Below are 19,019 nucleotides of genomic sequence, written 5' to 3'. Positions count from 1 at the left end.
AATAGTCCACGATGTTACACATGTATCCCCAAAATGCTCTGTCGACCACCGCCCGCCTAAGCTCGCCAAGTGGATCAGGTGTGCCAAATGCAAATCCCCCCCCCACCCTGGGAATTTGTTAGCTCTAGCAAATCTTCCAAAAGCTGACTCTGGGGCCCCCTTTCACCCCCCCCCCCATAGCCTCCCTGCTACCAGAGGGGCTACCGATAACCTGATCAGCCCCTGCAGAGCCTCTCCAGTGGTCTTAAAGGATCTCCTCCTCACTCCGTAGCCATTGCTGCAACCCCCCCCCCCCTCTTCCTCCTCGGGCTGCATTAACAATCTGTTTTATCATAAACTCGCCAGCATAGTGGTGCACCACCCTCTCGTACTATTCTAAACATCCATATATATTGGTTTACGGTTTATTATGCAATATATGAACACATGCAACTAATAGACAGGCATCGCGGAATCTCGCAGAATCTGAAAAGTAATGAACTTTTTCTCCACCAGTAAGCTGGCTCATTGTTTCTCAAAGTTATATACTTATAACTGACGCCACAAGTCTATCGGACCCTCAGCAACACCGCTTCCGCAAGCACAGGAAAACAAGCGCGCAGTGGGAGCGTGAGAGGCAGAGGAGAAGCCATGCGCACGCACATCGCCTGTCCGTGTGCGCACATGGTTTTTCTCCCTTCCAGCATCAAAGCGACAACAATAGAGGCTCGCCAAGCGAAACAGCGCATGCGCTGCGTTCCCTAGGCGAGACCTAAAAATGCACACTTTCGTATGCAAATGTAACTTGAAATATGAATCTTGTATGATGAATGCATATAAGCATTTTAAATGATCATTAGTGCACGCATTTATAAAGCTTCGGTTTCTCAATAGTTATGTTTACATTTGTGTGCCTCAATAATATTAATGCATTAATTATACTGTTAGATGCACGTATATAGCTGCACTTCTGTGACGAGCAGGGGTAGTTCCTAAATTATGCTGCATCAAACCGGTCTCAATACCTCCTTTTTGGTGTATTATGGATTTGTAAAACAGATATGGCCTATTTCCATTAATTGCCAATAAACGAAAGTGTTTGGTACGCTAACCAACCATTTATATTTATGTACGCCTTTTTAAATGAGCTTCTTTTTTCTTTCTCCAAATTACAATGTGTACCTATAAAATTGCAAATATAAATTTTCTTTTAATATTCTTGCCTTTGCAATTCTTTTTATTGCAAGGGAACCTTCAAATCTAAGTTTAAGTAAACCATGCCTAATGGTAGGTTAGTGCAGCAACTGATCTAATGCCTCACCCTTTTAACTTGAAATGGCCCCAATACCAGTGCTTAAAGTGAGTGAGTGCAGAAAAATTCCAATGGCCCCACCCAGACATTTATTAAGAGGAAAAACAAAGCAAACCATAAGATGGAGTTAGGGAAAGATTGAAAAAACATCAAAGGAGGGTGGGGAGCAGGAACCGGCAAGAGTGATAGAATAGAGCAGGGAGCGTCTGGCAGTAGATTAGAGGCACAAGTAGGAATAGACTGCACAGCAACATTTTTTTGCGCTGGCCGGAGGCTTCTGAGCAGATCTTTTGGCTCCGGCACACGTAAGCAGGTAAGCCCTGCCTAATACTGAATCTCATGCCAAATGTGAAGCATGTTCCTGCTTCACTTGTTATCTAACTAAATTGGATTTCTGCCTGCTAGCCCCAACAAAGAACTCTGCAGATACTAAATGAGACCGAGCACAAGATGAAGTCATCCCTAAAGCATTTTGCTTGCATTCCTCTCTCCTGCAGTCAACCATTAACTATGGCATTCCTTTTCGTACATGTCAAAAGGTTTCACAGCCTTGATCTGATGTTGGTAAAGCAAACCTAATCTGCACTAGCAAAGCCAGCAGATTTGTATTTTGCATGCATACATTGACATAGATGATGAAGATATGCAGACAGAGCAGCATACCTGCATACATCGATGCTTGACACCTGAGGTGTGGCATGTTACGTTGGTTGCATATAGACTGCATTATACTGCACTTAACCCCTCTTAAAGTGCTGAATGTGCAAGCATTAATGAGGGACCAGCTTTGTGAACGAACAAATCTTTTCCCAAATGGAATTGTAGTGTGGACCTGACTTAAAGCATCTGTTGGAAAGGAAGAAACATGAAAGGAAAGTAGGCGGTTACCTATGGGGAGGGTTAGGCGAGAGAAACATGGGGGTGGGGACCCTAAACCAGTTCTGGGAATCTAGGCCTGACAAAGGGCTTGGAATGGAAGGCTGTTAAAGATGCATAACCTTTTGTTAGGCAGACTGCAAACATACATCCCATATGACTCCATTACAGAGATTGTCAAAAGAATGATGTGTGAATACAGACCTCATGCCTATTTAGTTGGCTGCTGAAACCTAATTAGAGCTAGAAAAACATTGACGTGTGTGAACCTAATTCTAGGCCTGTTCTTTTTTGGGTATTGCTATAAAGTCAATATGCACATGCTATTGCTCCTTCTTATTATTCTTCTCTTTTTTTTTTTTTTTTTTGGGAACAATCGCATGCTTGTAACAATAGAGCCCTTTCTGTACGCTCATTTGTTAATTGGTAGGTCTTGTCTAGGCAGTGCATGCGATTTCTCTTCGAGACCTGCTGGATCTTCTCTGTGGGCTTCAAGCATGCCCATTGTTTTTCTTTTTTTCGTTCAGTATTTCATTGATTTTATCTGGCCCTCCTTTTGGTTGGCCCGGGGAGAGTACCTCGAGACTTGAAGTCCGTTCCCCAGTTACAACGTTTGTAGCTCTGGATGATATGTTAAATCTTCTTTCCCATACAATTGGCATGATTTGCATTAATACTTGGCAACTTTAAAAACATTGAAATCAAATGACTGATTCAAACCCAGCCCTATCGGCACTTTAAAAAACCATACTGTAATTTATATTTTTGATATCCGCATGTCTCTGCTTTTTTTTATTTTTTGGGGTTGACATGGGGAGAATAGACCAAGACTGAACCTGGTTCCCCACTTCCAAAGTTGGCAGCTTTAGATGTTATGCTATATTCTTTCTGCCAAACAAGCAGCATTTTTTGCATCCAAACACGTTCACCCAATTGTTTTTTAGTAAGGATTGCTGTAGTGATAAACAGTAATGTAACAAGCGTCCTTAAACGGCGCCCAATGCAATTTCTGTAGGAACACCTCACTGTTGCATGGCAAGTAACCATGGCTGCATAACAAAATAATTGGGTTCTCAATCACCAACTCTCTGTAGAATACAATATGTGCATAGTGTCATTGGCATACATATACATGTAGTAGCATGTTTGCAGTGCCTCAACATGGAACTGCCAGTTTTACTATGTATTGCAATACTATAATAAAATGTAAATTTATGATCCGTATTAGGGAAAGTAATCCAAAGTGACTTTACATTTTTTTTAATTGCAGTAAAACAATTGAACAAGAATACTAAACTACAACAAGTATATTAACATACTATATGAACCTTTATAATACAAAGAAAACAAACCACTTTAAAATGCGTAACTATTTCACTCATTAGCTGCTGCTATACATGCGTACACACACACAGACAATTTTTGATTATTTGCCTACTTGATTTTGATCTTGGTAGCACATATTTTCCAGTCGTATAGCCACCATATCCTACCCAATACTCTTCAATTTCCTGGTATGTTGTGGCAGGCTTTCTCTTCCGAGTATTGTAGGATGATCACAAGATCGAATAAACCTCACGGAAAGAAATAATCATCTACTCTTCACAGTACTGATCTCTTGCACACTTTAGATCTCTTGCACACTTTATCTAAAAAATGAACACCACAATATGCATTCTTGCTAATGGAGTGTATTGAACTCTTTTGCTCCTTTTTAGGTCTCTGCCTGCGTCGCACTGCGTAAGCAGTGGGCAGAGTCCGAGATTTTTTGTTTTGGCAGTATGGGGGCTTGAACCCGCCCCTCTTCTCCATTGGCTGGCTTCCGAAACTGAGGCCAGCCATTGGTGGACAGGGGCGTCACTCTGTTCAAGCCCTGTCATTTAGCGATGTGTGTTTTTTGCAGTTTTTAAGCCGTGACGTCATCAGTCACCCCCGAATCGCAAAAATGGCGCCGCTTTTGTGATGCCATTTCTGGATGAACGCTGCCGGCAGAAGTAGAGTTCTCAGGAAGACCTCCCCTGCTGTAAGTGTCACGGCGTCATAGGAGGGACACGCGATGAAAAGCAATGCCATCTCTGCAAGCCGCAAGAGGCAGAAGCTTACCCAGAAAGCGTAGGATCTCTCTCGTGTTTTGTCGTTCCTGCTCCCCTGTGCCATTTCTGCGGGGTTACTTAAGAGCATTTTGCGCAATCACCTCATCAGGAAACTGGCTGTATTAAATACTCCTGTCCCAACAATAGCTCCACGCAGTGACACCTTGCTTTGGTTATTGAGATGCAAGCTGTGATACGATAGTGTGATAGTGTAGGTGAACTGCAGTGTCTACCCTACATAGCAGGGCACTTGGCTCCCAAATGGGAAGCTGTCGCCTCAGCGTCGCAAATAAGAATTAAATAAATATATTGCTGTTTGTTGTGCTTGTTATAAATTTGAGTCCAAAAACATTTACACACACACAGGCCCTTGTTCATTGCCTTTCTGTGCCGCGCAGTTCTAACTGACTCTTGTTGCATACATTCATGGCTTCAGAAGTTAGCGTAGTGCAGCACAAATAGTACATTTGTATGGCGGGGCTGATAAACCCGTGTTTGGAAAACGCAGGGTGTGTAGTAAATACTATGGCTGATTTAGAAACACAGTAGAGTACACACGCAGCGTCTCCGACAGAGGAAAGAGGTAGAAGACTGCAGGAGTGCACCGCTCCCACCCCAGTGACAACAGGGAGAAGAAGAAGAAACAAAACTCTAAGCGGAGAGGGAATCGTCCACGAAAGGAAGAAAGCTCAATTCTGGTCTGTGTGGGGGCTCTGTGTGTGGGGGCTCTGTGTGTGGGGGCTCTGTGTGTGGGGGCTCTGTGTGTGGGGGCTCTGTGTGTGGGGTGTGTGTGTGTGGGGGGGCGTGTGTGTGGGGGGGGCGTGTGTGTGTGTGTGTGGGGGGGGCGTGTGTGTGGGGTGTGTGTGTGTGGGGGGCGTGTGTGTGGGGGGGGCGTGTGTGTGGGGGGGCTGATGTGTGTGTGTGTGTGGGGGGCTGTGTATGTGTGTGTGGGGGGGGCTGTGTATGTGTGGGGGGGCTGTGTATGTGTGGGGGGGCTGTGTATGTGTGGGGGGGGCTGTGTATGTGTGGGGGGGCTGTGAGTGTGGGGGGCTGTGAGTGTCGGGGGGCTGTGTGTGGCTCTGTGTGCGTGGGGCTCTGTGTGTGTGTGTGGGGGGGGCTTTCTGTGTGTGTGTTTGTGGCTCTGAGTGGGTGCAAATGCAATAGGTCTCGCATTTGCGAGAGATTAAGCTATTGACATTGTAAATGATAATGCCATAAATTTATGTTTTCAACACATAAATAACAATTTTGGCATTTACAATACTAATAGCTCTAACTTTGGCAAAGGCGAGACCGTTGCATTGTAAATGTTCGTTACTATTTGCGATCCTATGAGAGTCCCACGAGATTGTAAAAATTATTTTAAAAAATACACATTTGTTTTCTTTACAGTAGTTATCCCTTAAACACCTCCTCTAAACTTAGGACAGCATGCCTTTCTGCTGGCCCCTTATATAGCTGCTTAAACTTAGGACAGCATGCCTTTCTGCTGGCCCCTCATATAGCTGCTTTTTTTTTAATGTATTTTTTTAATTCCTCCAATTTTTCACCGTTAACTGTAATGGTGGCAGTTTAATTTCCAACCCAGGTGATTTGCTGCACCAGCATGTTTTGGAACCACTTATAACCTATATAGACATTACACATATTTGAGGTAATTGATTCAATAAATTATATTTAAGGTTATTTTTCAGTAAGTAATTTTTATCTTTGAAGGTTTTTATAATCTATATTTCTGCGAATCCCATGTGACCTAGAACAAAGATTTAATTGTTTAAATTACCTGTCTACCTTTTGTATAGGAAGTTCCTGATTTGGGTGTGGTCTTATTCTTCACACCTCTTTGATTCAGCTGCAAGCTTCTTTTTTGATTTGGTGGTTTTTGGAAGTGCATTTTTTAATGGTATCTGCAAGGACTGACCAGCTAGACGAGCAACACTTAGGGAGCTCATCAGAAGATCATCCTCTAGTGAAAGAATCCATTGCATGGGTTTTTCTTTTTTTCAAAATTCCAAATGGTGAGACAAAAGTAATCTCCAGGGATGTCCAATTCCCTCTTTGCCATAAAATCTTATATAGGGGTAAAATGAAAGTACAAGTTCCATGCTCAAAACACCTAAAACAATTTATCCTCTGCATTTGGCAAGAGCACAGAAAGAGTGTGATGTGCCGCAGAGTTCATTATCTGGTGTTGTACAGCTAGTGCCTGGAAATACTCTGATGGTCCTAGTGGTCTTGTTGGCAGACGTCACCTCAGGTGGCAAAGATAAGCACATTTTGCACAGTGTACAAGAACATCCCGACTGGGAGTGTAGAGTGGCCTAAGCCTGGTTTGCACACCTGTTATGTTAGCATGGCTTATTAGAAGTATAAACGCCATTTTACCTTTTGCTGCTTTTGCACACAACACTACATATAGCTGTTTTTGTAAGTTAGGCTGCGTGAATCTCCACATGCGAAAGGCTTGTTTTCTACATTTCTAGATTTACATTGTGACCCTAGTCTGCACAGTGAGTGCTGTAGCCGTCAAGGTTATCATAACATGGTAGCTGTTGTTCGAACTGATCGGCTAACGTTTTTTAGACACAACAAATGGCAGCTACAAGCCAACTGAAATCCTGGCGCCTTTTGTTATTACATTGCAGCCATGATTTCACACACTTGGAAGATATTCCGTTTCCAGGGATGCAGAGAGCTTTTGCTGATCCTGATGTGATGTACTCTTGCTGAGCTGAGAGGTAATGGGGTCCCCCATGCAAACCTAAGAGACTTTTTTTAGTTTATAAAACCTTGTTCCTAGATAGGGAGGATGTTATAATTAGGCACTATACAACCTGTTTTCACCATCATTATAATATGATTTCTACCTTTTTGTTTTTAATGGAATTGTAACAATGCTGACAATATTATTTCTGATCATGTCTGCTTATGTTGGCAAAGATACTGCACCCGAGCACGTCGTTAAAATAAATATTTTAACCTTACCCAGTCTCTTATTTACTCCTGTTGTGGACTGGTATATGAGTATAACAAGAGTGTTCTCCCTTCCCACCATTCCTGAGTTGGTCCAAAGTCGCATGTTCTAGGTTGTCTAATCATTGGTTACTTTGCTATAGGACGCAGAGCTAATGTGACACTGATGCTAGCTGGTTTGGGTGTTCTAGGTACGGAGGTGAGTTTCTGGTACACCCCAATTCACTGATGTCCTGGGTCTCTGTGCACAGTTCTGTGTACGAGCAGGATCCTTGCAACAGGAGGGCAGTCCATACCTGCTCTACAAGAGGCTGCAAGAAGCCATACACATCTGTGTTTTTTTTTTTTTTTGGGGGGGGGGGGCATATCACACAAGCTATGTAAGTTTTTTGTTTTCACAGTTCATTTTTGATTGTTGCCATTTTCGAAAGTTGACAAGCCCTGACAAATTTAAAAAATGTACAAAAAAGCAAAAACAAACTGTTTAAAAACAAAAAAAACTATTGTTCTTGTTGAAACCACATTTTCTGGTTGAAGGAAAAAACTGTTACATATTGGTTTAGTGAATGTCTGAATGTGTGTGCCAGTTTGAATGGGTGTTTGTGTTTATATGGCTGTGTGAGCGTTTACAGAGGTATAAATGTGTAGGTTTCTAAGTTGTTCTATGGGTATTGAAGTGGCTGAATGGGTGAGCGAGTGGCTGTGTGGATGAGTGATTGGCTGCATGAGTGACTGTATGGGTGAGTGGCTGTTTGAGAAAGTGAGTGGATGTCTGAGTGGCTGTATGGGTGAATAAGTGCCTGTGTGAGTCTGTACGGGTAAGTGTGTGTGTGAGTGGTTGCATCGGAGTGTAAGTGACCACCTGAATTTGTAAGCAGGTGTCTTTTTTTTTTATTGTAGTTTGGAGCAGTTTGAAAATGTAATGTAATGTTATGAAACACAAAGAACAAATTAGTGAACTACATTACTCCAATAGATGTTGCCATTGAGTTGTACAAAAAAGAGAAATATGAATTAGTACTCAATTAAAACAAAAAATTCAACAATGCATAACTTCATAATTCAAAGAAATCAGCAGACCTTTGTCATGCTTGTAAAGGTATGCTATAATAAAATAAGCATTTCATTTTCCATGTTTTTACTGTTGTCCGGTTCTACACTTATACACCATAAATGATGTACTGTACAAAGCATCATCCTTGAACAGAGGTAAAAAAAGAAAAAACAATCCTATAGATTGTAGGAAAAGAACCCAGAATTAGTCACTGCAAATAGGCAACAGTGGGCATTGCACACGCTACAATTTTTTTTTAACAATTGTTTTGCCAATACTTTCACAACTTATTTAAGAAATCTAATGCTGAGAATGAGACCTTCATTATCAGAACTACTATTAGATATGTAAAGAACATCAGCATATGTTTAAGTCTTATAGAGACATCAATCCTGGTAGGCTGATTGTCATAAATACTAGTAATAGATCGAGAACAAATGCACTATTCCACTTTTACAACTGTAATCGTACTTAGTACTTTAGTTCCAGAAAGAAAAGATAAGAATTTGGTAGCTTGTAAGGCAATCTTTCCTTGAATTGTATGTTGCTACTAGCAGCCCGCCTCGACGTTGTCCGGGTATGAAAAAAATTTCTGAAATGGTTCGAATAGGTATGAATATTTTATTTCAAAACCTCATTGTATACCACATTCCTTGTTTCATGAGAGTGTGGATTTAGAATAAAGCAGTCCTCTCGTAAGTCTATCCCAATGACTTAGGCTAGAGGGTAAGTGGGTTCCAAAGCATGTAGTGGTTCTCAAGAAAAACACGCCATTTGTCGCAATTTTAGAAATGGTTTGTTACCTGTGTTTTAGATCCGTGTCTGAAGCGCCCCAGTGATATGTCCCTCTGCATCCGCTGATTACGGCGCCAACGTTCAGCGTGTGTGCCTGCTGTCAATTCCATTGGCCTCCGTGTCCAAATGCGGCACCGCGATGCTGTGCATGTTCCAAATGTCTCCGATTAATTTGATAATGTGCCCCAGTGATGCTCAATTGCCTCTGCATCCACTGATTAAGGCGCCGAGGTTCAGCGTGTGTGCCTGCTCTGAAGTTCTCTGGCCTTGGCGCTGAAGTTGAGCATGTGTGCCCGCTCCCAATGTGTGTGGCCTCACAGTCTGCAAATACGGCCCAGCGATTACCTGCTCCCAATGTATGTGGCCTCAGTCTGTAAATGCGGCACAGTGATTATGTTGAGCGTGTGTCCGCTCCCAATGGTCTGGCCTCAGTCTGCAAATGCAGCACAGCCGTCCTGCCGTGCACATTGTGCCCGGGTGTCTTTTGTTTGGCCTCGTACTTTCACGCACTTCAACAACACGGCGCTTACTTTCACATACTTCAACAACACGGCGTGGTGCACTGAGACGCCGCATCAACGTCATCCGACGGCGTACTCAGACGCCACACATTTTCAACGTGATAGAACGCTAGTCTCACGCTTCAAACGTAATACAATGCTGAACGCACATGCCCACCTCAGAGGTGGTGCTACATCCAACGGACTAATTTGTCCCACAACGTGCTTTGTCCCTTCCAAACTACATTTTGCGCTGGTGTATAGCCTATGTCCATGTGCTTTGCCTCACCTTGCCAATGCTGTATGCGGTGTTCTGGTTGGTGCAGTGGTTCCGGAGCTTACCCGCCTCAAAGGTTTGGTGTCTCTTTATATTATTAGTATGGATTACATTCTGCCCATCCACTTTTACTTTGCAGATAGATAATGTAATGACCAGATGTAATACTTGGTCCATTATGAAATATGACGGCAATAGTACTATGTTTTTCCAGAAATAGTTAGTTGTCCTTCTTTAAAGCTTGTAATCTCGGTTTCCAATTTATTGCCATCTTCTGTATATAGTTGTACCATTTAAAAGAATATACTTGCCACTTCGCTCATGTGATGTTGACACAAGATCTGTTTGACAATTTGAACATGTATTGATTTGTGAGGCTTGTTTCAACAATCTGTCAAAATGTGCAGTTTTGCAATCTTGTAAAATAAATAAATCACTTAATGTATTTCTGTACTTGAATGTATTTCTGTACTTGATGTGCATGAACAGTCTTAACACTCATGGTTCCATGAGTAAGTAAGTCCAAATAACTCCTCAATAGATATTTTTTCTTCCTCTAAAACTCAAACCTCATCATTAGAAACTCCTGTGCATCCTGTTCAGTGTTTGGAGTAAACTGTACTGATCTACTACATGTATCTACAAGCGCTCAAATGTGTGAAGCACAATGGGTTATAGTCCTATCACTATCTAAAACTTGCAACATAGCGGACATTGACCAGAACACAATTTCTGCTCTTGTTTCTATGCAGTTGCAGATACCAAATGAGCTAATTGAAAGAGTGTGTTTAGAAAAACATTAGCATAGAAGTTGACACCAGAGGGGTTTGAGAACTGGTAACCAAGAAAATCTCCTTTTTTGCCTATTTTTGTTTCTTAATTTCCTTGTTCTTTCATTTCCTTCTTTCCAACAACATCGCTACACTACTTTAAAAGTTTTTGCCTTGAACTGATGGCGCATTTTTCATAAATGGGATGCTATCCGAAATGAGGAGCATGAAGACTTCTTAATCCGTTGTATTCATTAACACTACTAGCATCTGCACATGCTTTGCTGTCCTCAAATGCAACTAGATACAAAAAGGGAACAAGTGCTAAAAAAAGAAGCTGGAGGGACTAACCTAGTTAATCAGTATTCAATTGGTATCGCACCGCATGACATCACAGCGTGTGACAGCACAGGAACTGACATCAGATCTTAAGCCCTCACATATGTTTAGCAGGTGTATCCTAAGTACATTTGAGCTCATTTTGTGTATACTTGCAAACCCTCCTGATTTCGGCAGAAGATTCACACTTTTGTGCGCCACACATGAAACCATGTTGCCTTATTTCAGCGTAAAGCTTCCTCTACCCATAGTGCTTTAAAAGAATTGCAGTTCTGCCAAGCGTCGCGTAACCGGTGTGACGCTCACGCATTTCAGTGCGGTGATCCGCACTGAAATGCATTGTCACGCATTTTGCCACCAGTGCCAGGCGTGTTACAAGCGGCGCCTGTGCCTGGGCTCTGACTGCTGCTCGAGACGTGCTGTGCTGCCTGAGCCAGAGTTCCTAAATAGTTAACTGCTCTCAGCCCCTGTCGAGTGGCTGAGAGTGCTACAATGTATCTGCACTCTGCCCGGCGCCGGCGGCTCAGGGCTTACTCATCACACACTGCATGGGGAGGGAGGGGCTACCCTCTCTCAGCAGATGCGATACTGCTATCAATCACCGGCCGTGGCACCATGGGGGGCCGGGATAATAACCGGATGTGCCGGCAGTAGACTGTGCCGTCACGTCTGGACTCGTAGGCAGAAACGGCATGGGAATCTGAAGGGCAGGCAGGAGCAGGGAGCTCGGACTCTGTCAACTACTTGGCAGCCCAAGTTTAAGTTGATTCTTCGTAGTGCAGACGCTCAAAAGAGCGGTGAAGAAAAACAATTCCTGCAGTCAGCCTGAGCCAAGCCCCACTATTGGCATGTATGCTGCCAAGTACCACGCACGCATAAAGGTGAGGCTCAGAAAACAATTTACGGGACACGGGCCTTTTGTAACTTTGCTCAGTCCTGCAGCCCACTGCCTTTCTGCTCATGTGAAAGCTCTGCCCTCTGCAAGGTAATTCGGCTCTCTCAATGGACGTCCAATGCCAGTGTGTTGAAGGGAGGTTCCACTGACAGGCCCTCTCACAGTATTGAAAAAGACCGGTTTAAATTCAGATTAAGCCAACGTGAGCTGCTAGGGCTATGCAAACCACACCGGCTTAACATAAACAACAACAACAGTGACTAGCTCGCCAGCAGCAGCACGTGGATCTGGCAGCGCCGACCTTGCCTCGCTGTACGACATCATACTTCATAAGGCGGCAGGCAGCAACCTAATATAACCTTTTGATACACACATTCAAAAATAGAAACTAACATTTTCAAAAAATTGAGATGCCAATACCAGTTACAACAACCTATTCAGTAATTTCAACATCTACATACACTCATTCACCAACAGTTCTATATAGTCGCTCATACATGTACTCAGTCATCATATGTATTCGTACACCTATAGATCCTGTTACACACCGATACTCATCCATAGTTACTCACACACACATACTCACACATGCAAATAAGCTATCAAACATCTATTTACTTGCATATACAGGTATACACCCACACCACTACACTTACTTCTACAGAACCGTACACATACTTACTCTCTTATCCCCTTGCGTGCTGATGACGGCCGTCATGACCACGCCCGCGATCAGAATCTGCCGCACAGGCACAGAATTCTGGCCCCGGTCAAGGGGTTAAACAATCACTAATAGAAACACATACTTATACAGGAACTCTTCCAATCTCTCACTATCACATCTACTCACTTATATACATCAATACTCACATATACTAGTTTAAAACATATGTAGTTGCTCATATAAATACTATTGGGACAGTCATTCACTCACTAACACACCCATACACACACACATCCACCCATACAGTCCTGCACACATGATGTCTTCAAAAACATACAAACAGTGAGTCAGTCATTCATGCATCTCTGCGCTAAGTAATACCCCCCACCAAACCATACAGACACTCATTCTGATACTCAAAAAAAAACTAATCACCCATATAGACACTCATGTAGCTACTCACCAACCCATGCAGCCACTTATGTAACAAAGTGAGACACTGATACAGATATTTACATATGTAAACACTACTCGCTAATACATGTAGTCACTAAGATACACTTAAGTCAGTTTTACAATCAATTTTACAAAAAAACCATCCATTTAGACACTTATTTACCCATTTATTCTTCCATCGACCTTTAGATATACCTATATAAAAAATATTTAGTTTTCAGAAAGACCCACATTCACTGGATGATGTCATCAGTGACGTCACGGACCATGTCATGAGTGATGTAATATGTGACTTCCTCCGCAGTGCATTGCTGGCGCGTGAGTTATAGTTAACTAACTATACCGGGGGTATTTCAATGGTTTTGTATGAGTGAAATGTCCAGCTAACTATCATGTGAAACCTATGTTTTTTTTCAGTGAATTTCTAAGGTTTTTTTAAATTCTAATTCCGAACTATAACGTGGCTGAAACCTATGGTATTTTTAGTGAGGGAAAAAAAAGTATATATTCCATCTTTCTATAATCTAAAACGTCTTTATATATTTAAATAGTTATTTAGACTGAATTCTGGAATTGGGTTGGTTAAAGCTTCATTGTTCTCTGAATTAGCTTGTTAATTTCAACCTTGCTGCTGCTTAGTTTAATGAAGCAGAGATCCTTTGTGGTTGCTCGTTGGGCAGTGGTGGCTCCTCGGATTTGTATAATTGATTTGATGAGAAGAATGTGGTCTGAGCATGGGACAAGTTAACTGCATGTTCAGTCACATGGCTTCACATTGTAATCAATGTTGACAGCCATAGAATGAGACCCACGCAGGCTTTGTTTTCGGTGTACGGCCAGGGGTCAATGCTGAGTTTTGATTTGTTACAATAGACTCTACTTGAATTAATAGTGTTAAACATGGCCCTGGCCACCAATGGGGTGTTAGCTGTGTAATGCATTATTGTGGCATTGGAAAACCTATTTTGAAATACAGACACGTTTGTGTTAAGTGAAAGAAATGAAAGCTCACTTTGTTCTACCTCTTACTAGTGTGCACTAAATGACAAACTAACCTTTAAATGAATATACCACTCCACTCTCCCTAGAAACTGCACTCGGGGTCTTTTGGCCATAGCATCTTTTTTAGTAGCCATAGCTTTGTCTGCCCCATGCTGTCCTTTCTTTCCTAATGACCTCAAGAACAATACTTGGTACCCTCAGGCAGAGCTAACCACATCGTCCTCATAACTCTATTCATTTATTTAATATTTTTAAATGAATGCAAAACCCCATCTTCGTTATCTGTTCAATAAAAAGGAAGGTATCCTCTTAAAACAATAACCTGGTATGCATTCCCGCCTGCCACCTCCTCAACAATGCTAGACCCTCACCACTGCCTGCGATGCAGCCTCAACAGCCGAACAAAAGGTACAATAACTGATGACTTGAAAACAAATGGTTTTTGGTTTTGGAAATGCAATTGTAAAGCGCTATGATACCCTACGTAGGGTCATGTTCGCGCTATAGAAAACACCAAATAAATAAAAAAATAAATGAATGAGTAAATACACCTTGTTTGCCTGAGGTTTTGGTGGACATCGGTCATATTACTTAGTAGTGTGACCCTTACCTTGTGATCACGGATTGGCCAGTTGCTGGCAACCATTCTCTTGTAATAAGCTGGGCATCTTCCACCCCAGTTTCACACATTGCTCCTCTGATAATGTCTGCATTATGCAGCTTGCCCTCTGCCTTTTATAAAAGGTTGCCTTAAGTGAGGGATGGAAAAACTGTTTCTGAACGCTCATCCTTTTTACACTACTATTTTACATTTTCATTAAACCATGGTCAAATATATATAAACTGACATTGCATTCTCTCTAAAATCAGATCACCACACTATTGTCCTTGTAGCCCCACCTGCCATCTCCCTAAAATCATGGTCTCATTCTAAACTTCATATCTCGTCCTCTTTCCCTAACCTCACAGACCCTAATCACTCTGAATGGCAAACTTTCATTTTGACCTCGTGATGTCTTCCCTGTCCAAAAGGGTCTCATTGTCCTTCTATTAAGCAGTCAGGTTGGCAAACCTCCTTTCCCCCATGACATCTTACAACTAGCAGCATTAAAAATATGCAAACATTGTTTGGGAAGATGTCGGGGTCTAGAACATACCTTCCTCTTATTGTTTTTGAAATACCCTAACAACGACTTGCTCTTCAAAAATTCATCTAGCAAATCCATTTAACTGTCAGTCACTACATAAGTGGCCCTTTAAATGAATGTGGCATGGTTAGGACAAAAAAAAATCCATACTAGTGTTACAATCCTAACAATTATTTTTTTTTTAACAAAACCACATAATCCATTGATTGTTTTTATTATTTTTTACTTTTCCCTAGTATTTTTGATTATGGTTGGCTTCTTGACTAATCTCCTTTCTAGTAAGGACTCTTTGTGTCTGTCATGAGGCCTGTTTTCTGTAACCGGTGGTTTGCACACGTGGATAATTAGCAATTAAGGGGATTTGCTAGTCTTCTCCGGCAATTCTCAGATTGTCCCCTGTAGCACTTTGAGAACTCACCTCATGCTGAATCCACTCCACATAGATTCTAATTCACCACACCCTACACTGCTTAACAAAAGTGAGTACATTTCCAGATGTTAATTTCCCTCCTGTCACCCACAGGAATAGCCCAGAGCTGTGCTCCCTAGACCAGTTTATTAACTCCTCTAATAACCTAGCATCTGTGTGATCTGATATCCATTTGCCCAAACGGTTTCCTGAAATCGTTATAGAATGTTCCATGCTAAGTTTTGATTCATATAATCTTAAAATCCTTCGACTTGGCTGTTTAACCGTCCTCAAGAAAATCGCTGTCAAATTACCTCCCTCACTCTTGGGTTCTAGAAATCACTGCTGCTTAGTCAACTGTAACTATGTGATGAAGTAAGTTCAGTGAGATCTCGGTACATACAACCTCTTGCCATCTGCTATTTCACATGTTTTAAATTTGTGATCTGGCCAGTGCCTAAAGTGCCACAATCACGGTCTCCAGATGGAAGGGGCAGTTCTTAGGGGAGTTATGATGCTATCTGTAATATGGCTTCTGCTGTAGCATTATCAACCTGATGTAATTGGTTACTCCACCAAGTATAATAAGAGTGCTGCTATAATGTAGGTGGTGCAGCTGTACTTGAAAGTAGTTTGGTGAGATTGTGGAGAACGTCTGTCAATATCCCATTTTTCTTGTATGTGTATGGTGCACTTGTTTCCTGAGTTCTTGAGTGCACCATGGTCCTGAGGCAGTTGGCTTGGACAATGGAGTTTTCATAGTTACAAAGTATGAATGTTTGGAGCATGTTAACTTAACATCTGGGCAGGTAAATTTCCTTGATGAACATCCATGGGGGAAGTCCTTGAAGGAGCATTTTTTCTTTATAGGTTGGTTTTGTTGAATAGGTGTGATGTGAAAGATGTACAGGGGTTGGGGAGAAGTGACCAGTCCAGTTCAAGTGTACCCTGGAGCCTTGTAGTGAACGGTGGGTGGGTGCTATGTCGCTGAGGGTTGGTAAGGCAAATTATTCTGGATGCCCTGAAGAAGCCCGCCATGGGTGAAACGCTTTGAATGTTTTGATCCTTTATATTAAATGTTTAAGAGAAAAGCCAATACAGCCAAAGACTTCCTCTTGTCCTAAGTGCTTGTGTTTTGCATTTGTGATGTTCACACTTTAATTGCTTGTTTATGTTGCCTCTTAGTTTTTGTTTGACCTTACTTATTCTATTGAGGTCATGCTTCAGCCTACTATGTACATTGTTAATTAACCATGTTATAGATAGTAAAGTCGAATACAAAAGAATCCAAGCTTTGTCTATTTTGGGACATTTAACATTCTTGAAAGTACCACCTAAGCACTGCATCTTGATTTATAACCTCCATGCTTCCCATTGTTGTACTAATATACACGTTTGTTCAGAAGTGTTTCTTCTGTACTGTTCTCAGCCTAATTGTCTTCAGGCAGGTACTGCTAGAGTGTTTTTAAAGTTCCTTCTCTTGCAAATGTTTAATCATGGTTATCAGTACTTCTAGTCTTTCTATATTACATTTTAGTACTTTCTGGTTTTGTGAAAATTCCTTAACCCTTGGAATTCAGTTGATAATGAGTCTAATGCACTTACCTTTTCTTGTTTTTGTAGCTCCAGGGCCCACAACCGCAATCGACATCTTGTCTGTGAAATGCGTTGACCTAAGAAAAAAACATCATAGCTTGAGCTGGTTCATGCCATGGGGTGAAAACCAGTGTGAGAAGATTCGAGATTCAGAGGAAGCAATCAGCAGGCACATAGAGGCCAATGATATTGTATTTTCGGCTCACATTCCCTACATCGACAAGGAAATGACTCCCTGGTTCCAGTTCTTGCTTTTAATTCTGCAGCTTGATATTGTGTACAAGGAGAAGAACTACATAGGTAAGTCATTCTAAAGGTTGGACAGTACCTGAGACTAATGAGAAAAGTAATCCACAGCACAGCCATTTGAATTGACAGACCTATAGAGCTCTGCAGAGTACATTCCTTGTAATATTTATAGATCCAAATTTTTTTCCTTTCTACCTTCCACACAGTTTAGGAGTTATTATTTCTCGTAGTGATTCCTAGCTGGGATACGGGCAAGAAAAGATGCAAATCTCCACAAAATGGAAATTTTGGGCATGGGATTTTGAAGATGGCAGCATGTGGCTGATTGTGGGAGGATGCAGGAAGACCTGCCAATGATCAGCCGCACTGTGTAGATGGAAAAATAAAGCTGATGTGCAACTTTAACAATGCTATCTCTAATCTTCAAGTGGAGGAATAAGATAGTTTTTTGCCTTTTGATTGGAGGATTTCTGGTGCCGACTGCTGTCTCTGGACCTGGGAGTTGATAGTTCTTCTCACTCCTACCACCAACCTCCAACTGATTCCACCCTTCATCTTGTATTGTCCATGCCTCGCAGCTGCTGGTGGGCGGCAGTCTCCATGTTTTTTCTGTTGACTTTGGATCTCTGGCTGTTGACTGCTGGACTGTTTGCCTGAGGGGTGACACTGATGGCCCCTCATGGAAATGGACATTTGCCCAGTCAACCACAGATAACCAGCTCAGTAGGATGGGCTCTGATGGCATCTGGGGTGTGGTCTCTGGCCCGACAGTGGTCACAAGCGGCCAGTGCTTGATTAGATGCTGTGGCGGGCCTGCCTTGGGTAAATGAGGGGGTTCTGGGAGAGATCCTGCAACCTGCTTAAACCAACAACGATACTGAATTAGCAAGCAAAGGAAGCCTGTCTTTTGCAGAGGACTCCAGCTTTGAGGTGCCATTAAAATATGGTGGTTTACTTAACAAAAACATTTTTTTTCCTTCCAAATTAGTGGTGCTGTTGATCAGAAAAATGGATCTGCAACAATAAGGTGACAGGCAAAGTATTACCAGTTTTTGGGTCTGAATTAGAAGTTACTTGTGAAACTCCTGCTACCTCAGCCTGGCTATCTGGTCTTTCCGGGGTGTATAGTCTTAATGTGGAAAACTGTGTGAATGGTGCTACACATGATGAAGCTATGGGCAAGGGACTCGCTACTTGTATGCTGCAATCTGCAATTCCCGATTCAGAAAGTTTGGGATTGCAAAAGGAGGTTAGTTGCCTAGCTTTTATACCCCCTGGCAGTACAGTAGATTCTGTTAAGAATCCTGCTCTAAATAATGTTGCACAGTCTGCAGGTAGTCCCATGATCTTCTCAGACTCTGAATCAGAAGCCAAGACAATATAGAGAAAAGATTTGCAAGGCTCACCAACACAACATTGTCACAACACAGCTCCATGACAGACGGCACCTAAAAAGCAAAGTGATGGGATCTGGAGGTGGCACTGAAAGCATTATTCTCACAGCTGAGCAAACAGAAGAACTAGTCCCACAGATCTGCAATTCTGGAGAACTATGGCGACTATAAGCAAAGTAATAAATGTCCTACCCCTGCTCTGAAAACTGCCTCCTCTAAACCACAGACGTGCATCCTG

The 19,019-nt window shown here is 42.2% G+C and overlaps 1 protein-coding gene across 1 annotated transcript in view; it reads left to right on the top strand.

The window, feature by feature from the left end:
• The window catches only part of WLS (Wnt ligand secretion mediator), a 179,066-nt gene that overhangs the window by 50,591 nt on the left and 109,456 nt on the right, over window positions 1-19,019 (top strand). Inside the window, exon 2 of the mRNA XM_086953848.1 lies at window positions 17,166-17,438. Within this exon, the coding sequence (XP_086809974.1) occupies window positions 17,166-17,438 (273 nt within the window). The remainder of the gene's footprint in view (window positions 1-17,165; window positions 17,439-19,019) is intronic.

Source organism: Lissotriton vulgaris, chromosome 1_1, assembly GCF_964263255.1.
Source record: "Lissotriton vulgaris chromosome 1_1, aLisVul1.2, whole genome shotgun sequence".
NCBI classification, from domain to species: domain Eukaryota; kingdom Metazoa; phylum Chordata; class Amphibia; order Caudata; family Salamandridae; genus Lissotriton; species Lissotriton vulgaris.
Note: the sequence above shows the minus strand (reverse complement) of the source record. Positions and strands in the feature narration are given on the sequence as shown.